General features: G+C 40.4%; 1 protein-coding gene across 1 annotated transcript in view; it reads left to right on the plus strand.

Annotated features, from left to right (window-relative positions):
* Positions 1-26,005, plus strand: part of LOC147690262 (inverted formin-2-like) — a 342,433-nt gene that overhangs the window by 123,674 nt on the left and 192,754 nt on the right. The window contains exon 5 of the mRNA XM_086939469.1: positions 25,418-25,533. Coding sequence (XP_086795595.1) covers positions 25,418-25,533 — 116 coding nt within the window. The remainder of the gene's footprint in view (positions 1-25,417; positions 25,534-26,005) is intronic.

The following is a 26,005-nucleotide window of genomic DNA, read 5'->3' on the forward strand; positions in this document are numbered from 1 at the left end:
CTCAGGAGGGAAATAATCACACAGCAGAATCGAGCGCAGGCTCAGGAGGGACTTTTCCCAATCTCCATAGAACACACACAAACCAGCTACCACACTCTACCCACACTATCCAAGCAACAGTCCTGCTTTCTAGGGGCCTCCCTGGTGAGAACTAGAGCAAGATCTGATAACCTGTGCCAGCAAGTCTGTAGGTAACAAATACTCTAAAATCACGTATTGATTACTTCAACAATTCCACCATACAGACTGTCAACAACAACCATCCTGAATAAAAACCAGCCCCTCCACTCTAGTATGCCCAGGAAATCTCGGACAGAAGTACACCAACTTGATAAGATATTGCACATAATGCATTTTCAGAATGAAAAGACTGAACATAAAAACACAAAATCGAAAAAAAAATAATCACCCCTGCAGCAAAATATACTTACCATGCAAACCCCATCACTTAAGCCTCTAATTGAAGCACATTTCAGTCCAAAGCTGTGGAATGAGGAACGCTGTGCTGTTCTGGTGTTAAAACTACCCATATACTATTTTATTTACTAATACAGTCTAGCCTTCAATTTTATTGTAGTAAAAAGCCGTGCATCAGTAAGCACTTTGACCATGAAAACACAGTCCCAGTTAGGAAATCTTCAAACTGCTAGTTAGATAATGTTGTCCCTCATCCATTTTAAAATCAGTTACCGTAGAGAAACCTACATCGCTCCCAAACCCCTTGTCACTTTTTTTATTTCCCTTGCTGAATTAGGCCCTCACTCAACCCAGTTCATGCAGTGCAAGTATACCATAAGAGGGCACAGAGCACTTAGTAAATGTTCATGAATCCATTCCATAACTTGGTTGACTCACGAATATGTTCCTAAACTTCAACAAGAACGGTGAAGCAGTCTCACTGCTACTAAATGTAACCCTCAACACTGAGATGAGGATCTTCCCAGACCTGAAACATTCACTGTTCTTCCCTACATAAAAACAAGCCCTAAAAAAGACAGTAGCCTTCCAGTTGTTAAAACTTCTGGATGCTACCAACTATTATCTAGGCTTAAAATCTCACCATGGCTCCGATTGCCACGATTCAAGTTGTAGACCATGCCCATCTCATTGTAGCTTCAGAGGGCACCTCTCTCTTTGTCCCGTTTATACCTTTCGTCAACCTTCAACAATACCAACCACCAAGGCCCTCTCAAAATAATTTGTATATGAATGCGATTCAGAAAACAATTACTATGAGGGTTCTCCTACTAGCTACCTGAGAAACCCTAGTATGTTCATTTTATTACATCCTGCACAGATAAATTGCCCCTATAGCTATACATGGAGCCCAATTGAGTTCTCCTCATTAACCATGGGGTTTACAACTGTACCACAGGATGTCCACATGCACACACATTCTCAGAATTTGCTTCTCCATCATTAAAATAATAATGCTAATTCTTAAGTGATGTTAAAATCCTACCAAGACAGCATACTCCATCTTGAACAGTGCCAGCAAACAAGCTGAGGTAGGTTCTACCACATGCAAAAGTTATGTGAACAAGGGTTTTATTTTCTTTTACACGACATAAGCTGAAGGAAGTACAATCTTCTCCCTTTCTGGTGTAGAGAGAAGGCTTCTTCGTATCAATGATTGCTCAGAAATTGAATCTTCTTTCCAATGGCTCTTTAAATTCCTCTCATTTAAAGAAGAAAAATAAAGTCCCTTTTAGCAAACGATCAACTATAGCAAGTAATAAATCCTAAACTGTATCTAGGATTTTTCAGTGCTCCTTTTATGAGACGCACAGCACATTTGAGCAGCAAGTGGCAATTCCTGTGTAAATGCAAATGAATTGTGGTACAGCACGAGTCTTAAAATTATTCTCTCGAGTACCTTCACACTTACCTTAGGCTGTATTCTGTCCTCAAGGCTTCGGCACTCGAGTAATGCAGTGCCTGTCTGTTCGTGACTTTCATGGCCGTTAAACAATGACATGATCACTGTTGGCCAGCTCTCTGTATTCCCTGCAAGCTTTGGTTTCCCAGAGAGGCTGGTCTTCAGTCCCCAGCTGATGACATTCTCCAGACCTCTCTCTTCCTTGTACAATGAGCGTTCTGCAGTGTGCATTGCACATCCTCGTGCAATATCCTCTTCCTTATCCTCAATGACTTTCTCGTTCCTTATGATGGATTTGTCCATTCCCTTTCTCTTCCGATGGGATTTGCTGCCTGATTTTATCTTCACTGTATGGTAGTCCAGATGAGTGCATCATCTAGTTGCAGTTTCGACAGAAGCAGTCGTCACACAAGTCTAAGTGGGTAGCTTGATAAGAAACCAGTGACTGCAGTGAGTATACCCTCTTGCCAGCCCAAACACAAAACTCCTTGACTTCATCTTGAACTTGAAGCTTTGTTTACATGAAATTTGACCATTTGCCACCCACCGTGAAATATCTATACTGGCTCCCATTTGAAGCATTCATCATCTTAACTACCTGCTGTACCAAAACCACAGCAGTCACAAACAGCACCACTGAGTACTTTAACATTTGCTTGAGTCATTAGCACATCAGAAGCAGGACATAAATAGTTTGCTATTGAAGGACCAGAAAAAAGGAAAACCATGGATAAAAACCTGCTCTATGTGCAGTTTGAATAAAAAATCAAAAAACACCCACACTTCGGCTGGGTTGTATGTCAGAGGCACGCATAGCTAAACTACGCATGCCTGTACTACTCTGCCTAAACAGATGCGTCTGAACAAAGCATTCCTTTACCACGCATGCCTTTACCACACAATTTCTTGGTAAATGCATGATCGTAAAGGGATGTCTGGTAAAGATCACACTCGAGGCCACCATCCCTTAGTCCTAAAAACTAACCAGACCCCATCCTGAACCCTAAAACCTTCCCCGACCCCCCCCACCCTAAAACCTTCCCCCAACCACATTGAGCCCTAAAACTACCAGACCACCACAAGCCCTCAAAACTTCCCTGACCCCCCCACTCCGAGCCCTCAAAACTACCCGAACCCCCAAGTGCCTAAATCTACCCTTATCCTCCCAGCCCTTATACCTACCCTGACCCACTTGCGCCCTTAAATCTACTGTGACCCCCTCAACCCTAAAATCAACCCCAACCCCCCCAAACCTAAAACAACCCTACCCCCAGTCCTGAAAACAATCCAGACCCTCCAACCATAAGCCCAAAAATCTATCCCAACCCTTAAAAACCACAACACATCCCAAAACCCGGCTCAAGCCCCACGTACAATTCTGCGTCCTCTCCTGATCCTTCCTGTGCCAGCCCATCCCAGCATCTAGACCGTGCGCTGCCTTAACCACGAATATGTGTGGTTAAGGCATATGCGTGGTTCAGCTTGCGGGTAAACTGCATGCGTGGATCAGCCCGCGTTGTTAAGGCTGTTTCCCTATTGGATGTGACCAATCAATCATTTAGTTAGGAATGATTTAAAGATGCCACTCCTTAATCATCATGTTATCTAGTGCATCCCAAGCTTTTTAGAACCACGTCCCACTTTTTAGAACAGTAATCTTTTACAACCCACCTAGCTTTAATAGACGTGAGGCAGGGACTTTTTTTTTAATGTAACTAAAGCGTTGGTTAGTAGCACATTGTCATTTACAAGGCACCACATGTTCAATTAAAATGGCCACTAAATTTGCAGAGACATACACGTTTAACTGATTAAAACTATATATCGTACACAATATATGTGTGGAAATAGGGTTTCAGTGAATATTTATTATTTGTGCATTACTAAGTAAAGCATCTTGATTTGTTCTGACGCTATTAAACTCTTTGTTTCCATCTTACTTAGGAAAGCAAAAACTGAGCAAATTGTTTCAGAACATCTGAATGTGTATAGTTAATTTGCAGGCATTTACATTTTGTTGTGAGATACAACAAATGACATCCTATAGCGATTCCGTTCACACTCCATGTAACTTAGGAAGATTGTCCCAAAATTTACTTTACTTTGCTTTTACTTTATAATCTAAAGTCATCTTTATTGCTTGGAGTTTCGCAATTCACCAAAAGTTTAAGAAACTCTGGTCTAATCTACTGAAAACAGGCACTACATAGTCCCCACAGCTTTTAAGGATTCTCCATGGCTGCGTATGTGTGCACCCCCCTTCCACTTCTTGCACCCTGATGCCTAAACGTTTCTGAGCTCTTATGCTCTCAATTAAGTTTGCGCTATGTTCATAACGAAGTATAAATACATATAATTAGGACAAATTCTAGGCTTTTACAAAGCATAGATCTGATGATCATTTCGATTGATTTTCACAAAATTTGCAAATATAAAATAGCGCCAGGTGTTAAAACATGTAACGGGCCTAGCGCTGCCACCTGGCCGATGGCACATCTGTATTTTGATGTTCTGGCCTCTGCAACAATAGGCAAAATCACCTAAGGACACAGTTTTTAGCCTCCACCTGTACATACTTCAAACAGAAAATAAGATAGTTGTTTTAATGTGTTCTACAGCTTGTTTAACGACCCCTAACTAATAATTAAAGTAAAGAAAGAAAGAAAGATCATGTTAAAAATGAATACATGCAATTTTGTTTACAGTCCTATTTAGTATAACATCGGGGCCTTTTCAGACTCTAAGAACAGCAAATGGCTGGTGTTTTTCTCTTGGAAAGGTGCAAACCTACATGTGCCTCAAACGTCATAAGTAGCATGCTATGCTGCATGGGGCCGAATACACACTGGCAAAAGTGGGAAACCAGGCCAGTTCAGGAGGTTCAATAAGCATTGCTCCTGGAATATTGACGTACAGTATGGGCCACAGGTACACTATGTTTTGCAGAAAGCACCAATTTCTAAACCAGTTTGGCACAATCCTCACTATTGTTTTTCTAAGTTTGAAATGCTTTAGTTAACCTAAAACTTTCATGGTATATGGAAGGACCGTTCAGTTTGGATTGGAACATACACTTGATGCAGTTTGAAGTATGTTTTCATACCATTTGCCTAGAGATGGACATAACCCGTTTAGTATATAAAGGAGAGTGGCCTATACCTGATGTAGTGTTGAGTGGTCATGTATGGCCATGTGCAGTAAGACCTTTGTGGTCCTAGACCGTCTTAGGTGGACACCTTATAAAGTTATGTAATCAGTTGGCAAGTATTTGGGTGTGTCTGGGTGTGGTCAATAAAGTCTATAACGCAGTATGTTCAGTTACCGGTTGCAAGTCAAAAAATTTAAGACATGTATTGCAGAGCTCAGTACGTGGCATAGTCATTTGCATGTTCCAGAGGTAGAGTGGATGCTACAACTGGTGAGTAGGGTGGGAATACGTGCCCTGAAGAAATGAGACTGCTCTCCTGGAGCAAACTACTTGTGTGTTCCATGTGCGCCCCAAGAAGCAAGCTATGGTTGCCTTATGTGGAGTCAAAGCACCGCTCTGGCTCAAACAAGTCCCTCGAAGAAGGTATGAGCCGACAGGGGAGCATAGTCAGAGAGCCTGTCAGAAGTCTGCTTGTAAGGCCACAGGATAGGTACTGCACCACAGAGTAACATTAAGCCATCATCAAAAAGAAGCAGAAACACTCAAGGCAGATATAACCAGGTATGAAGAAACACTAAAAGCAGCGACAGCGAGGTGCAAGAAAGGACTAGAGGCAGAAACAACCAGGTGCAATGAAATGCTAAAGGCAGGGGCAATCAGGTACCAGAAGCGAAAGGCTACTAACCAGTGGCAAAAAAAAGCGCTGTACAACCTCAAAATCCAGCAAGATGACTCCAGCACCGTACAGGATTGTGATTACAAAGCCATTACTTCCTTGCTACAGAAATGACTAAAAAGGCAGCTGGGTGCACTCGGCACAACTCAAAAAGTCTTCAAGATATTGAAGTTCTCCAGTGGCCCCAGAAGGAGCTCCAAATACAGCACAGCTGCGTTCCTGAAACCCCCACCGCCTATTCATACCACCAAAAATCTGAATATTGGTGCCAGATGGACTGCATGGATCAAAATGTTCTATGACTTCATAGATGCTCTAGAAGAAATAGGTGGCATAAAGATCAAATACTTAAAGGACCTTGCAGGTAATGGTGTGAAAAAAGTAATAAAGAAAATATCACAAGCTGATGAAATATCATATTCAAATCAAGGAATCCTTGGAAGCCAAGTTCAATACAATGCCAAATGTCAGCTATGAAAGATACATTTTCAACTCGGCAAGACTGCAAGCTGGCGAAACAATGGAAAAGTTTGTTGGAAGACTTGATACCCTCTTCAAGCATTGCAAGTTCAATGAATTCAATGACGAACAAGCCATGCGTCTGTCATTGATGGTTGCCTCTCCGATTAATTCACATGACACATGCTGAGCGAGACACTCAGTCTAGAAAAGGTGTTCATGGCTGTGAGAACTGAAGTATATGCAAATCGACAGATGGCTGATATAGAAGCTAGAACAACCCAAAATGAATTAGCATTCATCATGAAAAGTAAGCAGAAATACAAAGAGGAGGCCCAGAAGATGTCTCTGAAGAAAAAGATATTGTGTTTCTGATGTGGATTCTCATTTCCACATGAAGGTAAATGGCCCACCATTGGACAGATATCAAGGGGCTGTGGGAGAGAAAACTATTTCATAATGGTCTGCAAAGCAAAAGAGAAATTAAGTGCATCATGGCGAGAAGTGAAAATATGTGCCAGGAAGTTCCATCAGCATTCTAGCCATGCTCACAAGACAGACCATACGGCAATATCAATTGAGGCAAGTAGAAACTAAACGAAGTCGATTATCATTAAAGTTATCTTCCAAAAGTTCTTGTGTCATCATTGAGGTACAGTGAATAAGATGGGTATGCAATGGTGATGTCAACTGCAGAAATACATGCACATGTATTACATTACATTACATTTACATTACATCCTTTAATAGTGTCAGTTCCTGTAATTATTTCATGGACAAGGGAATCTTTAAGTAAATGAAGATTAGATCTCACAATAATGATGCTAAGTGACCCCTTCTGTTTGTTTTCATTTGCAGGAGGCTATTGAGAAAACTGAAAACATTATTAAAGCATGACATTGAGCGCTCTACTGGTCCGACTCCATGGATGTCATCCGTAGTGATAGTGTCAAAAAAGGACAGTGGAGGTGCAGTGTGCATTTGTTATGCACCAGACCAGCAAAGCAAGCGAGAGAAAGACATCAAGGTCCACACATAGCGGACATGATTACACAGCTGAATGGTGCCAAAGTCTTCTCCCATCTTGATTTGAGCAACTGATACCAACTCAAGCTGGAAGAAAACTGTGGGTGCATTACTACTGTTAGTTTGTTAAGATAAAAAAGACTCCATATTGATGGGCCTTTGGCTGGAGAAATCTTTCAAGATGTCATTTGCCGAATAATTCAATCTGTCACATGCTTTTAACTACAGTGTTGATATATTAGTTTTTGGGGACACACAAAAGGAACATGACAAAGCACTTACGCACGTGTGTAATTTGCTCGCTTCACCAAACTCAAATTCTTTGGGCATATTTTATTCAAAGGGTGAATGAATCCTGACCCTGAAAAAGTACAAGCATAGTCATCCCCCTGTCTCCTGTAATATATAACCATGCTGCGATCCTTCTTAGCAATGGCCAGCTATTGCTCCAGAAACATTTGTAATTTTGCCCCACATGAGTGCCCAATTACAAGTGTTGACAGGGACGAATGTTCCCTTCTAATGATCCTTTGAATATGGTTGAAGTTTCAAGAAAAACAAACATGCAATTAAAAATGCAACACAAATGGCATACTGAGATGGTTGTAGATGTAAGCCCGGTGGCGCTGGGTGCAATTCTTGCTTAACATAATGTACATCCAAATGCTCAAAGACACATTGTGGCCTACATCAGCAGAAGTCTATCTCAGACTGACCGTGCCTTTTATAAGCCAGAAAAAGAGAGCATAGCATGAAACCTTGTCCTGTGTTTCTGTGCGGAAAGCATTTCACCCTTGTTACTGACCACTAGGCGTTTCTCACCATTTTCAGAAATCTCAAAGCGAAGAGGCCCGCTCGCATTAGGAGGCAGGGGTTGAGATTGCTAGAGTATGATTACACTATTGCGCAAAAAGCCGGGGAAGGAAGAAATCCCCGTAGATTACCTCATGAGTGACATTACAGCATTACAATGCAATGTCTAAAGTGGCGGCAGCGTGCATTAATTTCCTAGTTAAATCCAGCACCCCACTAACTCTGTCCATTGAGCAGATCCTTGCTGCTACCAATACCAATAGAGACCTGCTCACACTCAGGAAATAATTGCAAAGCAATCCCGGAGAAATCATACTTGTCCTCTCACAGATGACATTGAATATCAAAGATTCAACAATGTTCAGGAAAGACCTTTATGTCACTCAAGAATGTATCCTACTAAGAGGCTCAAGAATTGTCACACCTGAGAGCTTGAGATAAGTTACTGAACTGGCACACAAAGGGAACCAAGGCACTGTAGCTGCCTAGAAAGCCCTCAAAGATAGAGTGTAGTTACCTCGCCTTGACGAACGAGTCGAGCGGGAACTGAAAGCATGTCACTTGTGTAACTGCTGGTCTCCCAAGACAGCACAGCATCCGCTAAACATGATTTAACTTCCTAAACAAACTTTTATGATTTTTTTATCGAATAAAGTACATACAACAACAACTTCCTAAACCAGCATGAGAGAAAATTGCAGTTGATTTCTTTGGACCTTTAAACAATGGGCATCATCTCATGGTAGTTATTGATGAGTACTCACGCTTTCCCTTGAAGGAAGATTTATCATAGACCACACATGACAAAGTCATTGAGGGGCTACGTGAATTTTTTGCAGCCAGGAGTGTTCCCTCCATCCTCAAATCTGACAATGGTCTGCCCTTCAATAACAGAGTTTAAGGACGTTCTTAGTTGTTTGAACATCAAGCATCAGAAAAGCACACATCTCTGGCCACAGGAAGATGGCATTGTTGAATGATTTATGGGCACTCTGAAGGAAGTGGATCAGCGTGCTGCACTTGAAGGGATCAGTGTGCTGCACTTGAAGGAATCAAACTCATCAGTTTTGTGTCCAGCCCTTTATGCCTATTGGTCATCTCCTCATTTCACAGAAGGTGAAACCCTTGCAACCTTGCTGTTTGAGAGAGCCATTGGGACAAAGCTACCACAATGGACCACAAGCTGAGTACCGGACAGACAATGAGAAGATTCTTGTCACGGATGCTTCTCGCAAAAGAAAGATGAAGGTCGATGCTCGGAACTCTGTTTTCAAAGGAGGAGACAGAGTCCTAGTCCAGCAAAAACGAAAATGCGAGCCTGACACTCTGTTTGATGCTGAGCCATTGAGTCTTAACAGGTAAAGGACATTTAGTGACCGCTCAATGTCCCGAAAAGTCCATTTCGAGCGACTCGCACCATTTCAAACATCTGCCTTGATGTCCGTCGGCTCCAGACCTCACGAGTGAAACAAGTCCACCTGAAGACCCAAGTCAAACTGAGTCTACCAATACAATGCCAAATGACAGTGCAAGTCCTTCACTGGTACGTCTTGATTTTGAAGATTGATGTGAGATATTATATATCCAGTCGTGATTCCACACACTTCTTTCGTCCAGTTTGCATGAAAAACACGAGCCCAAATTAGCATCCAAGAATTTATTTTTGCAAAGTTGGCAACAGAGTTAACTGGACGCGTTTCGGGAAGGTCTCCCTTGTTCACGAGTCAAGTTGTGTGAATTTCATTGGGTTAATAAATGATCATGTGACAAAATAACATAAACAAAAGACTACCGCGATTTAAGTAAACAAAGCGGTAGTGGGGGAATGTTTTCAACCTTATACAATGCAAATCACCTTTGTTACACATGGCTAAGAATCATAAGTTAAAAATAAAAAAATGAATCTGGCAATGTGTATGTAAACGTTATACGACCGCTATGCAAACGCTCAAGCATTTAAAGGCACAACTTGTTTTACAATCAGCTGATGTTTACCATGCGAGTAACAACTTCATCAGTAACTCGCTCAGTGCAGTTCAAAAAATGACAAAAAGAAGGAGCCAAGAACTTAATGGAACTAATAATCATGGCGTTTACATAAATATTCATAATTCACGAATAAAGCCCCTGTGGGCAATCTTGTTTCCCATTTTCACTTAGTCCTTCAAAATACCAGTGTATTTCAGCTCACTCAAGGTAAATCCTCATTGGATAAGAATAAAGCCCGTGTGGGCAACCACAAATTTCATCGCGCCATACATTTCAAATTCTCAGCGAATTCCATGCAAATACAATTCAGCCCATGTGGGTATAAGTTCATATATTTCATCGCGCCATACATTTCAAATTCTCAGCGAATTCCATGCAAATACAATTCAGCCCATGTGGGCATAAGTTCATATATCATTGCTTTGACCATTAGCGTGTGGTGAGCTGCATTAAATTTTCACTCTCAAGGATTCCACATTCCCTGAAAAATAATAAACATAAACACAAACTAAATTATACTTTAAAGCACACAAACATGATATTTATACAGAGTTTAAAAAGAGTTTCATATACGGGCACATATATCTATATCAACATGTGAGATTATCTCGGGACAACCTCTAGGGCACTCAGGTAGAACAAACGAAATCAGATTAAATTCATATTAAGTGTAAAATCAACCTAAGTGTACTTCCATTTCTTCATCGTTGTTATGTCCAAAAGGCGTCATGGTCTTATATCTGATTATAAATTTCGACTCCAGTCTACGTAAGCACTGTTGTCTATTTCCACCTCTTTCATTGTGTTTTATTGTGTCTAAGACACAAAAACTCAACAAATCTGAATTTTGGTTGTGATGACTCTGAAAATGTCTTGCTATGGGATAGGTCTTATCCGTGTTTTTGATCGCACGCAAATGTTCTAAAATACGTAGCTTAGCCTTTTTAATTGTGCTGCCTATATAAGCTTTCTTACACGGACAGAACAATGCATAAACAGCATAATCAGTATTGCATGATGTATGTTCCTGAATTACAAACGGTTCTGCTGCTGAAGACAAAATTGCTACTTTTACATTGCGGCTATTCTTGCAGGCTTTGCAATTTCTGCAAGTAAAAAATCCCTGTACACTTGGTAATGTGATTTTATTTGGTTCAATAGCCTTGCATAATTGGTCTTTTAATGATCTAGCTCTCCTAAATGTTACCTGCGGAGACATTTCAACACAGGTGGCTATATCGGGATCAGAATGTAACATGGGCCAGAATTTATTCAGGCTTTTCCTCAGTAAGAAAGCTTTACTGCTGTACGTTGTGATGAACCTTGTTTTGGTTTCTTGCTCTATTTTCTCAGGTTGCTTTGCAAGTAATGATTCTCTGCTTCTTCCCGCCACAACCTTTTGGGCATTTACAATCGTTTTGTGCGGGTACCCTCTTGCTGCAAATCTGTCACACATTATCTTCTCTTCTGCAGAGTATGCACTGCTAGTACTACAGTTGCGCTTAGCTCGTAATAGTTCCCCTACTGGGATGCTCTGAATAAAGGAATTCGGATGGCAACTGCGTGCATGCAACAGACTGTTGCCTGATGTTGCTTTTCTAAACAGTTCACTCTCTAACTTGTTTTCATTAACCAGCAGTTTCAAATCTAAAAATTCCAACGAATCCTTAGACCAATGGCTTGTAAATTTCAAATTGAACGTGTTTTCATTCAGTATGTGCACAAAATCGATAGCTTGTTCTTCAGTGCCCTCCCAAATCACGAAAATATCATCTATGTACCGCATCCACCTGATTGCATGCTTTTGGTACATAGATGATCGGTACGTGATTTCTTCCTCCCAGTACCCCGTGAAGAGACCCGCAAAGCAAGGAGCAAAACAAGTCCCCATGGAAGTACCGAGAGTTTGCTTAAAGGCATTATTGTCAAACAAAAAATATGTTTGGGTAAGGCATGTGTGCATCATTTATATATATTTTTAAACTCTGTATAAATATCCTGTTTGTGTGCTTTAAAGTATAATTTAGTTTGTGTTTGTTTATTATTTTTCAGGGAATGTGGAATCCTTGAGAGTGAAAATTTAATGCAGCTCACCACACGCTAATGGTCAAAGCAATGATATATGAACTTATGCCCACATGGGCTGAATTGTATTTGCATGGAATTCGCTGAGAATTTGAAATGTATGGCGCGATGAAATATATGAACTTATGCCCACATGGGCTGAATTGTATTTGCATGAAATTCGCTGAGAATTTGAAATGTATGGCGCGATGAAATTTGTGGTTGCCCACACGGGCTTTATTCTTATCCAATGATGATTTACCTTGAGTGAGCAGAAATACACTGGTATTTTGAAGGACTAAGTGAAAATGGGAAACAAGATTGCCCACAGGGGCTTTATTCGTGAATTATGAATATTTATGTAAACGCCATGATTATTAGTTCCATTAAGTTCTTGGCTCCTTCTTTTTGTCATTTTTTGAACTGCACTGAGCGAGTTACTGATGAAGTTGTTACTCGCATGGTAAACATCAGCTGATTGTAAAACAAGTTGTGCCTTTAAATGCTTGAGCGTTTACATAGCGGTCGTATAACGTTTACATACACCATGCCAGATTAATTTTTAACTTATGATTCTTAGCCATGTGTAATAAAGGTGATTTGCATTGTATAAGGTTGAAAACATTCCCCCACTACCGCTTTGTTTACTTAAATCGCGGTAGTCTTTTGTTTGTTATTTTGTCACATGATCATTTATTAACCCAATGAAATTCACACAACTTGACTCGTGAACAAGGGAGTCCTTCCCGAAACCCGTCGAGTTAACTCTGTTGCCAACTTTGCAAAAATAAATTCTTGGATGCTAATTTGGGCTCGTGTTTTTCATGCAAACTGGAAGAAAGAAGTGTGTGGAATCACGAGTGGATTGAAGGGCTCGCCACCCAGCACGAGCCCCCATCGCAAAGAGGTTGGGTCAAGGCGGCGTTTCAGCGCTTGCAGAACCAAAAAAAAACAGCTGTTCCTTAAAAAAAATGGATGCAATCTTCCGATCTTGTGGCTGCTTCCTATCGAAGGCTCAACTCCTTGTTGGGATATATATATATATATATATATAATGTATATATCCCAACATAGAGTTGAGCCTTCGATAGGAAGCAGCCACAAGATCGGAAGATTGCATCCATTTTTTTTAAGGAACAGCTGCAGCAGGAGACGCAGAAGAAAGTCATCCTCTTTCCTAAGCCAGACCGGTTTCAGGAATGTAATCCCCTTTCTCAATGGCTTCTGCATACCGTGGAGATTCGTCCTGCACTGCAATTTAAAGGTCCTGCCCTTATGAGCGTGTCTGCAACCTGCGGCATTCTGGATCCTGTAGTGCATGAGCATTGGTCTCATGTGGATGCAAATTTCCGATCTTGTGGCTGCTTCCTATCGAAGGCTCAAATCTTTGTTGGGATATATATATATATATATATATATATATTGAACAAATGATGGCGCGGCACACTTCTTGGCGGTAAAGATGTTGTTTATTATCAGATCAACAGCAAAACTCCTACGCGTTTCAAACTAACGTTCTTGGTCACGGCAGTGTTCTACGTTTCTCCCTTCTCACTTTCCACTTTATATACTCTTACATCTATATGGTCAAGATGGTGCATTATGGTCCTTGTGGTTAATGTTTCAACCAAACTTTATTGTTTTCTTGGTTACAATTCTTATTCGGCTATCGTGTTTTTCGTGGGGGTTAAGATTCTGAATAATACTCACTTATGCGTTCGCCTCATAGTGTCGTGTTTATATCTAGGACCCTAATTCGATATTCCTGATTTATGCCCTTGTAAGGTTATAATCAATAATATCCTGATAAAGGCATAAGAATCAGATCCATATTCAGTAATAGCCCATGCAGTCCAAAGCACAGCACGGCTACTCCCATTGACTCCTAGAAAGCATAACGCGTTCTTTAAACAAACCAAGCCTCCAGCAGCCCGGGAAATCCCCCTGCTTTTGTTTTGATTTGAACAAGAACTCCTGAAGTCCAGAAAGAACTGTTAGTTCTTAGTGACGTCTTATGTCCAACCTTACGTCAAACCCGGCACCTTTTCAGGTATAAAATACCAACAGTTGCCTTAAGCAAACACACAGTGGTTTGGAGCAGAGCAGCCATCTACTTGCCCGAGAGCCCAGCTGATGCGAGAGCCCACGGAAGCCGCCATTCCTGTTTAACGCACTGAGAGAGATGCTGTCTTTTTCTCCAGCCGAGAAAATCCAGCTCCGGTGTTTCCAGCATATCCTTGCGGGTTGCTTGGAGATCGAGTCCTGAGGAAAGAGATATTAGACCTCCCACATTCTATTACCAAGGTACGGAGCTGAATTAACCCTTAAGAGAATTCTTGATGCAGATTCTTGGCAAAATAATCTTAAACCACTTAACTTAAACTGCTACTTACTAAACCCTTCCCAAGTATTAGGCTTAGATCAGGTACAGCGGGTAGGTTTAGTTAGAAGCACCCGTTGAGTACGTTAGTCAAGTATTTGTGTATGTATATATTTTATCCATTTTAAAGTATCATATGGCTAAGAAACCATATCAATGCTTTTACAGTATTATTTCATAATACTACTTTTACTGTACGCACTTTACTTTATGATAAGTATTGCAATTGTGGCAATTCATTTCTCTTGCATGAGAAAGAAGACTGCTCAATAAATAACACCTTTTATTGAAAACGCCCGTCTTTCTATTTCTCTGCACTCTGGTGAAACTAAGTATGCACGGTTGACTAAGTGAAATAGCTGTCTATTGTTTTCACACGACTCTAGAGATACACTCTTATTCTGAGGGAGCAAAGTTGTCATGTTTATGCGGTTGTCGGAAACTGAATCCCTTCTTGTCTGAGCCAGGGAAGTTTATCCCTCCCTATTCATTCAAAGAAGTTTCCAGTGACGTCTGAGCTAGCTGGCGCAAACCTAAATTAAGTTTAACATAGTCAGTAGAGACCTAGATGACCTCAGTCCTACGTCTACACTGCTGTTTGTTATTCCAATGCGCAGAGCCTACTGGGAAAATAGGAACAACACTACATGACACCCAACGTTTGGTAAGGCAATAATATAACGCAAGACACTAGAGTAACTCAGTCATGCTTTTTCACACAGAACCCTTTTCCCGTAAAAACTCCAAAAGACGTCTGGAGTGGGTGAAAGGTTAATATCCGCCGGAACTTAGTAGGATGAGAATCCTATGTATTCGTTTTTGGTTTGATCAACGTTGAAGGATACAGTGTTCCAAAATATTGTGCACCTAATCTTTGTTTCCTTGAAACTCGATCTGCAACAAAAAAACTTTCAGTCAGTAAAATGTCAGAAAGTCACGAAGAGAGGGAGCAAGCTAGACTAGCAGCTCAACTAATAGCGGACGACACACTTCTGCAAAACACCGACCCGCATGCAATAATCATTCAGGTCAATATAAGAAGAACTATAACTCTTAAACTTATAGAAAATGGACTGGCATCACGAGGTGGTACAGTCATATTCGTGGTGGGGGCACATGAATATCGGCAGACAGAGGTATTCTATTCATGGATAAATTTTCCAGCAGCACACGCTACAACAAAAGACTTCGACTATTACAAAATACAGCAACCTCCGGGAGAATACAATCCTTTCGAGGAGATCGAAATCCCACTAAATTACCAAGAGCACCTGCTCTGGTTTAATGGCGCCCTAAAACATAATAATCACATCACCAGGCTCGGTCCACTAGGTAGACCAGGAGCAACGTGGCCGGTTCTAGCCAGCTACACACCACATCCAGACATTGAAAAAATGTCAGTTCCTAAACTTTTAGCTCAGCTAAATCTCTTAATTAAAATACATAGACAATTGGTCCAATATGTCATGCGGACTTCAATAGTCCAACCGACAATTAATATTCCACAGCAGACCCCTCACCAGGGGAACACAAACAAAATCACACCACTGAACATACAATCATGTCTTGGTAAAGTACCCATAAAACGGGAACAAATTCCATTCTGGTTAGCACAAAAAATTACTCAAATCGAGGCAGTATTTCCAGATACTATTGCTACTGAGAAACACAGAATTCTGACTATCTGTCTTCCAATGGGGATCGCACCACATGTAGAAGACTATGACACTTGGGGCACAGTCTTTGCTTCGATCTACACAAAACACATGGTGTCCCGTCTATGGCAGTGATACCAGATGTACTAAGACAGATTCAAAATGAATACGGTCCAGAACCTGCTTTAACTCTGGGTATGAAATTACTGAAAGACTTCAAGCAGGTCTCGGCTATATTATTAGCCAACATAAAAGGTGAAGCAGCATCTGTGGCAATCCGCCAAAAATTGAGAGAAACAGATATAGCAGACCAACCATTTGAACTCGCCAGAATCCTAGAAAAATCCTATGAAGAGCTAGGAAGAGATAGTTTGGGTGGTAAACCAGTAAAACCCCAACTAACTGAAAATCCTGAAAAAACATATATTAAAAATAATTTAAAAACTCCAAAAAAGAGTTGGGATGGTAATAGACAATCCATTCCCAGGGAAAAACATTTCCAGTCCAGAGGAAGGTCTCCTCCGCGTAGAGAGAGATCTCCAGGCTGAGAAGACGAGTCTCCCCAAAGGGAGCCCTCTGAAAAAGATATAACCTTAGAGACAGGGATAAAATGAGAAAACCAGACAGATATCAAGATGTTGATACACGTCCCTCTCGATCCTTCTCACTCAATCTTTCTCGATCTTCCTCACAGAAATCGGAAAGAAGAGGACGGTCAAAACACAGAGAAGAGCACGTCAAGTCCAAAGACAAGGAACCTGCTTATCAAAGTAAAAAATTACAATTTCCCAGAAAGAAGGTAGCAAGTATTAAAATTAAACATGCCGATAATTCTGAGGACACAACTGAAAAACGGAGAGTGGGCACAGATTATGCTAGACAGCGCAGCAGAAGTGACCATAGCTCGCAAGATCCTGATGAATTTTCTGGAGACTGTGGACACGAATGAGTACATTCAGGTGGAAACTGCAGACACGCGAGTTAGAGTGTCCCATAAATTATATGAAATAACATTACTTATAGAGGGAGATAGAACTAGAAAAATAAAAGGTCTTTTTTGGGAAAAACTTTCAAAAGGCTTTGACATTCTGTTAGCTGAGAGACTGGCCACCAGAGTTTGTCAGGGAGTGCCCTCATGGCAAAGAAATGATTATGCCTGCCTTCTCAAATCATATTCCGATTCATAAAAAATACACATTGGCAAGAAAATGGGCAGTGGCCCAAGCTCCTGCCTTATATAAAAATCTTGTAGGATGTGATGAAGATTCTCCTCACCACAAAATCCAGTTAAAAAACAAGCCAACTGTACAAAGGCAGTACCGAGTTAAACAAGAAGCTAAAAAGCAAGTCAGGGAGATCTTAAACCAACTTGAATATCAAGGGGTGATCGAAACATGCACCTCTCAAATTAACAATCCTTTGTTTCCTGTCTCCAAGCCAGACGATTCACATCGTCTAGTTTTGGACTACAGACACCTTAACTCCTGTAGTAAAACATTTGCAGTACAAAACTCACATAGTGCAGCACTAATGAATAATATAAAACGACATTGGACATCTCTAATGGATTCTTCTGTCAAAACATTGCACCTGAAAGTAGGTATTTAACCGCTTTCTCAATAATTGGATCGCAAAAACAATTTTGCGGACTCCCACAGGGATTCAAGAATAGCCCAAGATTATTCTCAGCAAGGGTAACAGAATTACTACAAATATATGATGATGAGGCAATATCATATGTCGATGACCTCTATCTCACAGATGATGACCTGGAGACTCACTTAAAAAGAGTGAACACCATAATACTTGGATTCGCGTCAGAGGGTTACAAATTCAACTTTAAAAAGTCACAAATTGCCCATCTAACTGTCCTATTTTTAGGATATAAATTATCAAGTGAAGGCAAAAGCCTGGCAGACAATTTCTTAGAGAAATGTGCTGTTCTCCAAACTCCAAAAGCGCTGAAGAATTTACAATCAATACTAGGTTTCCTGAATTTCGGAAGAACATACATTCTAAATTATGCAGAGAGGGTTAAACCTCTCTATGAATTAATAAGACCAGATTTCAAACAAATCAATTGGACTCAGAAACACACAGAGATTTGAGATCATTGCATACAGACATGTTAGCTAAAACAAAATTACAAACTCGCGAAAACATACGCAATCTTGTAATCCGAGTCATCCCAGGAAGATGCGGATTCACATACCTGACCTCTAATGAGGGAGAAACGGTACCAATAGCTTACAAATCACATTTGTACACTCAAGCTGAAATGAAATTTACCTCTACAGAAAAAATTCTGATAGCGGTTCAAACTGCTGTAGCAAAAGAAAGAGCCCTAGCCCAAGGCAAGAGAATATCTGTTTATACAGCAGAATCAGCCATTGAGGCGTTGACAAGTCCACGTAATCTGACTAAAGTGGTCTTAGATCCAAAATGGATAGAATGGGAAAATTCCTTTGCTACAGAAGACGTGAAATACTATTTTGACCCGAAACTGAAAAAACTAGATGATCTAGAATATGAACGAGAATATCCTCTGCCAGCTGAAATTCTGCCACTAGAACAATACACCTGCGTAATCTATATGGACAGATTCGCACAACACTACGATGTAGAGAAAAAAACCTACAATGCAGCGTGCGCGATTGTTAAAGGTCACTGGCGCTCTGGTAAATTCAAACTGATGATCACCAAAACTGAATCACCCAAACTGTTCAGCTCAGCGAGGTGAAATAAGAACTTTAAAGATGGCGCTTGAAAATGACGATCGCGAATTCCTCACACTAATAGTGTGTGATTCGTATTTCTGCGTCAAATCATACAACAGTGACATGCAGACATGGAGTAATAACGGTTGCAAAGATGACACAGGTGCCACAATAAAGCATAAAACGCTTTGGGAACAAGTAGTTCTTGTAAAGAAAGAACTACGAAAGACTCACGTGATACACGCACTGAGTCATCGACGTGATGGCGTTCACGTTGCAGGGAATTCATTGGCTAACACAGCCACAGCGGAAGCGGTTCAACCGGCTTCCTTAGCCACTGAAAAGCGTTTAGAAAAACACATTGATAGGGAAACCATGCTGGCAGTAAAAGCCTCATTAAAAGGCGATTATGAAGCATTACCTCTCAACTATCCACTCAGTAATACATACATAATTGATGCAAACTCCGTTCCGTTTGCTCGAATGCCTGGAGTGGGGGATAGAGTAATTGCAAACACGAACCAGAGAGTTTTCTTGATTGAAGACGCACACATGGGATTGGGTCTGAGGCTCCAAGAGATCCTGAAATCTCTGGAATTACAATCAGAGTACTGGTGGCCGGGAATGAGCGTAGATATCTACTATTTTGCAAAAAATTGTAAGGACTGCAACAGAGATCGCAGTTGTGAACCGGACCAGCCTGTAGCCCAGATACCACCATTAGATAGCATGAGGCTATCTATAGCGCAGAAATTCAGTCGGAGAAATGCGTCCCATAATTACTAAAAGACTTAATTCACTTAAAAATGTGGCCCCAACACTCGGCTGACGCCAGAACTGTTATAAAAGATTTGCGATTCTTTATCGGCACATACGCAATTGGCATGCTACATTCTGATCCGGGTCCTGCATTTAGCTCTCGAGCTTACAAAGAGGCCATGAACAGCATTGGCATCGCATTGCGGTATTCGTCTCCCTTCCATCCGGAGGGAAATGTGGTTGTGGAAAGAAAAAAACGGGACATAAAGCAATCTATAACGGCGAGGGTATTGGGTTCGGGTGATGGGTGGTTCAAACATTTAACAAGTGTCCAACGTAGTCTTAATAATCTGCCAAGAAATTCTCTAAAAGGTCTCACTCCATACGAACTATTGTTCGGCACTAGAATGCTAATTCAGGACCTTGATTGTCACACTTCAGTGGTAGAAGAAAAATCCTTTGATATCAAAGATCGTTTGGCTGTTTTACAAGACTTAAATGAAATAAGAAAAAACCTGAGTAACAAAGTTGAAACAACAGCCGACAACCACTGAAGAAAAACCACCTGTCCCAGCAAGACCTGTCTGGATTCCAAAGATTGGGGATCTGGTCAGAGAAAAGATCGTGGTAAAGAAGGTATTTGGGCCTTCTTACAGAAAAAGAGTACCTGTCTTAGCTATCAACGGAACAAGATCAGTTGTACTACCGCCCTTGCTGGTAAAAAGGAGAACAGAGTTGTATCCATCGACCTGGTAAAACCACAATCATGTGGCCAATATTAAGTAGTAGGCCAAGTGGACTCACAAGAAATAGCAGAATACCGAAATTTGCTACAATCCAAGAGGCTCATACTGAGAGACTAATCACATTTGATAAATCTGCAGTGAGTAACAAAGGACTATGCAATAATGCCATGGAACTAGTGCCTCTTGAAACCCAAATTGCAAAAGTTCATCAAGAAACGCCAGTCTACAATGATGTAGCCCCTGACTATGCTAATGAAACAAAGAAAAATGAAAATCCAGAAAAATTCCAACAATGACAGAACTGCATCCGGCTACTTCATCAATTTCAACGACTTCCCCGAAGATCCAAGCGAGCATGAAGAAACGCCTCCAACAAAAACTTTCAAAGACAAAGTAATTGAACTTTTTCACCAACTAAAAGAAACATATCTGATTTCACCATGGATTGAATTCTGGATTGTGTTAGGCGTCCTTTTTCTCCTGCTTTGGCTCATCATGGTTCTATGTTTGGGAAAATTCATTGATGGAAAATATAGTACAATGGACACAGTAAGTCAGAACATCAACTTGGTCCTAAAGCCTCACACATCCTCCCACATCGAGAAAAGAGAACTGTCATCTGTGAACATCTCAGCCAATCCAATACCCGGTGGGGTAGCATGGGACAGAACTGATTATGACATTTTTGGCCCGGTTGAACTCTTGAAATATCCACATCAGTTCAAGGTTTCAATTAGTGACTTTGTGACACCAAGTACATTCTCTGATGATTGGGACTTTGAAAACATTAATATTATGATGTCAGATTTAGTAATGTCAGCGAAATTTACAGAACATAATTACTTGCATGGTTCATCGAATTATGAAGAGTTATACTGTTATAACCATTATGGTGATCACTATTTGCATAAAAGTGCTCAGCCTAGAAATGTTTTATCTTACAACCAGTGGGAACACTGTCCAACTCCACCAAAAGGCAGTTCGAAACCATTTTATGAGAAATTCCAGTCCTTCTCAGGGTTTAATAAGTGATCCAGAAACGTTTTATTTTAAAATGTTAAGTAGGACAGGAATGAAAATAATGTTGACAAATACTAAACTGATTTATTCTGAAAAATGTTATGACAATGTCCACATTTGGAAAAACACCATTGAAACAAAAAACGATCTGGGGTTCCAAAGATTGGCAAGTACAAGGCCTAGAAGCATTATTTAGGGCCTGCATGATCCCAGAACAAATGATATTCTTGAATGACACAATTCAACAAACTACTTGTCTTGGCTTAGCTAAGATAAAAACTTCAATTTCAATTCAATTCAAATCCACTTTATTCAATTATTTTAAAATCATAAAAGTATGCTATTCAATCACATGATAAAAACAGAGATAAAAAATTATATAAAAATTACTTTACAAATATGTACAATTCATATATACAAAACACAGTGTTGTCGAATTAATCATTATAACTACAAATTATACACAATGGTCAGTGGTACAATACAAATTTACAAACAACAGATTTAGCTTCATGTGCATTCTCAATTAGTTGGTGGAATTGATTTCAATTTATGATGTTACATTTTCCAAGGATGTTTGCCCTAATAATCTGTTTTTTGTTACGAATAGAAGCTACCAGGAAATTTGCTACCCCAAACATGACAACGGGGGAGTCCATTAGTTGTAGATAAAGTAATGCAGGTTTTACTTGCACGAACCCCCCATGAGTTAGCAATGGAGTAATTAACTTTTTCCTTTCTCCTGCTCCATAGATGGGGTGGATGCTACACCTATCTCAAGTAATTGGGTTTACTAGCAAACTCTTGCCAATCGGGTTATGGTTATTTGTTCTGAACATTCCTGGGTGTTGATCCAATATCAGGTAGCTACCTGTGATTTTTTTAAACACTTAAAAATCTAAATCATTGGAGAGGACATGCTTCTTTTTAAGACGTACTACCACCCTTCCTCTGACCCTTCTCACACAGGGATTTTTGAATATTTTAGAACTTAGTATAAGAGATTTTCTCACTGAATGTACATTTTTTTTGGGGGGGTACTAAGAATCAAACTCTTCATTGAAATATAGATGACTTTAAATATCTGGCTATAATACATGGAAACCTGCAATCCCTGCATTGGAGCCTGTCTGTAATGTTCTTATTACGTTTTAGTTATGACGTTCCTAGTCACCTGTAATAACGAACTGACATAGCTGCTGTAACGTGATGTTTTTATTACAGTTCAGTTCACAAGTCATAGTGTCTGCTGCCAGAGCTAGCAGCCAGAGTTAAAGGTAGGTCATTGCGCACAATTGCAACTGCAGTTTAAACAAAAGCAAAAAAACGAAAACTGCCTGTTTGTTCTTCAGATCTGTTTTTCTAAATTAACAGTGATCAGCAGAAAGGTGCAATTTAAAGCAACATGCACACTATAGGTCAATGCAGGTAATATAGAATCTGTGCATGTTCTTACATGTTGTAAGCCGCTTTATGCTTTGTTAATCTGACTTGCATTAAACGGATTCCAATAGATTGACTGCTTTTTAATATCCAGGGAATAAAAGAGTATGTATAAACGTGGCACCCTCTGCGAAAGGTGAGTGTCAACAGCAGGTCGAATTGTGCCGATTTGTTTAGCTCACCAATGTTTGAAAATGTTTTCCAAGTGCATTATCTATTGATATAGAAGCAAATTAATTTTTCACTTCTGATCTTGTTTAAATAGTCACTCAGTTTTGCTATGCATGGCCCTTTTATTCTCTTAGTTCTGGGATTACTGGCTGCTTACTATCTCCTCCTCTACCTTGGTTAGGACCGAGCCCATAAATGTACCCCAAACCACTGAGTACTCTGTCCAAGTCCTGTAGTCTGTAGACAGTTCTTTCCTAGAACACTGTCCTATTAAATTCGCTCCTGAACCGAACCCGCCAATAATTTTCAGCAGCTGAACCGAACCTGCCAATAATTTTCAGCAGCTGAGCTGAACCCGCCAATAATTTTCAGCAGCTAAACCGAACCCGCCAATAATTTTCAGCAGCTCAATAATCCTACTTCTCCAGGGTCAGACTCGGATAAACAAATAGGCCCGGGCACCACAATAAAAGTTACCCTCATTACTGAACCAGATAGCTTAAAAAGTTGCCGACTTTTGCAAATCAGGTCAATTTTGAACTTGTAAGATAAAGCTGTATGTGTTTTTTTGAAGCCCTGTGAGACTGCATGCATTTGTGTATGCTGCAGAAAATGTTAGTGTTCAATTCTTGGAAATCAACAGTAAGAATCAGCCTACATGGCCATGAAACAGAACCAGAAACCGTGTAAAAAGCAAGCCCACACGCTGACCTGTCAGACCAGCACATCGGGCACTGCCAGGTTGCCCTATAGGCCAGTCCGACCCAGTACTTCTCCCACTCTCTAGACTATCCATCTATTTAGTCTGCTTAAGCTTTGCACAAAAATGTTGCCTTGTTTTCTTCCATTGCTGTGTGTGTTCTTATGCAGTAGCCTTCACTAGCACAGGCCCACCGTGCATGGTTTATTGACTATCCAATACCAGCTTTGCAATCTTAACTAACTTCTTTCATTGTAACTTATCGACATAACCTCTCATCAATTGTACTCAAAATGTATATTCATTAACATTTGCGTTTTACTTTTACATTTTATGAACATATATTACTCCATAAATGCCCAATAGTACATCCACCGAGTCAGTAAGTGCCGGATTTACCTATACCTTCACCACTTTAAATTCCTACCTTCCCGAGGCAAGACTTTGTTGTGTACTTCTGCTATGGAGGTGGTTCACATGTCTCGAAGCTGATTTTTTTTTTTTATCCTAAATATATGCAAACAATGCAGTGAAAAATCCTATCTTCCAAATATTTCTACTTTTTTAACCTTTGCCTCTGTATCGGCGCAAGTATGCTATCCAGACCTCAAGCACATCTGTTCTGTTTTGCCATTCAAAGACTAGTGAGTTTCTTTTGTTAATTGGTTTTTTTGGGGGTTTTTTTTGCGGGGGGGGGGGTTGGAAGGAGGGGAACCTTAGCCAGACAGCTAAGCATTCATTAATAATATGTTATCAATAATGTAACTAAAACAGAATACATTACTTCTAGAAATAAAGATACACCTGTCTACTTTCCTAATTGTATTTTTTTTTTTTTCGTTTTTTGTGGATTTGAATACCTACCACAGTAGTCCATGGCCGGTTTTCCATCGTATTATGTGCTATGCTGAGCTCTATCAGCATAACGACTGCACTATCGTCTAATACATAAGTGTATGATTTGACTCCTACCTGTGTTTTGAGCCTGTGTGTGACTTTACAGCATCCTCAACACATATTGCTGCGTTTCCTCCCTTTTATAGTATGTGGACATTGAATAGAAGTGGCCACAGTATCATTTCCCAACTTCCTTCTTCCAATTCGGTGTAGCTATAGTACAGATACAATTCTTTTCTAGGTTTCCTACTTGGGACAAAAAATTACATAACGATCATAACGACCGACAAGAAACCTACCAAATCAACCCTATGCTCCTCACCCAACAGCTACTTGTGCCAAGGTGCGCCATAGCATTGGCCATGTAAAATTGACTGACTTTAATGGCTTACCTACTGATTCGGGGTGTGCAGATTTTTAATTATAAATGCATAGTTCAAGAAAAGCTGCAATTCGTAGTTATGTTTCGGTGGTGATTTTCTCTACTCCATTCCTTCACCCTCCTTTTGGTGTCGTTTCCCCAGCTGTACAAACACATGATTCTACACAAATTAACCATTTCACCCACCCACTCCCAATTTGCCCCCCATGGCTCTTTTAATTTATTCCAAATTCCTACTCCGTTATGTCTGCAGTACAAGCTCTATTTTTACGTACTTGAACGGTATTGTGATTGGGTACGGCCTATTGTTAAAAACACGCAGACGTCTTCATACGACATTTTATGAGCGTTCCGTTTTTTCCACTATATAAGACGCCAGTAAATGTCATCCTTTTGGACTTTCTCAATCTTGGTACTTCAATTGGACAATCAGTACGATGTTCTTTAATTAATAAACATGTCTTAAACATATGTATCCTTTGTGTTTTTGCAGCTTTGGATACATCCAATGTTATGGTGAAAAAGCAGGTGTTTGAGCTGCTGGCTGCCCTGTGCATGTATTCGTCGCATGGGCACACATTGGCTCTGGATGCCCTGGATCATTACAAGGTGGGTGCAACTCGGATCTGAAGCATCGTTTACCAATAAGGGATGCACTGATGTAGTTCAATATAGTAGCTTTTTAATTAGGAAGAAACTATGGTATGTCTTTTCTTCAGCATAAAACTGGTTCTTCAAAGCTAAACAGCTAATATAGAGTTGGGGTGGGCAGCCTGCTGTTATCATTATTATAATATTACCACACAGTTTTACCACGTTTGTTTGTTTTTCTTGCCTTTTTCTGATGGATGGCATTTGCTTTCTGTTTGTGGTGGGTGTGGTACTACCTCATCTATCTAAATTCCTTGAAATGTGAGTAATCGGATTTCCTCACACTTCTCCCCGGGAAGAACCACTATCCCTCAAGAGCACAGTATCAAAGGACTCTCTGTAGTTAATAACTCCTCATTCGGGAAACGAGGGTTCACTTAACGTGAACTAAGGCTAATAAGATATGGCTGTCACAGTGGACATTCCTTCC

This window comes from Lissotriton vulgaris, chromosome 9 (assembly GCF_964263255.1).
Source record: "Lissotriton vulgaris chromosome 9, aLisVul1.2, whole genome shotgun sequence".
Classification (NCBI taxonomy): Eukaryota; Metazoa; Chordata; class Amphibia; order Caudata; family Salamandridae; genus Lissotriton; species Lissotriton vulgaris.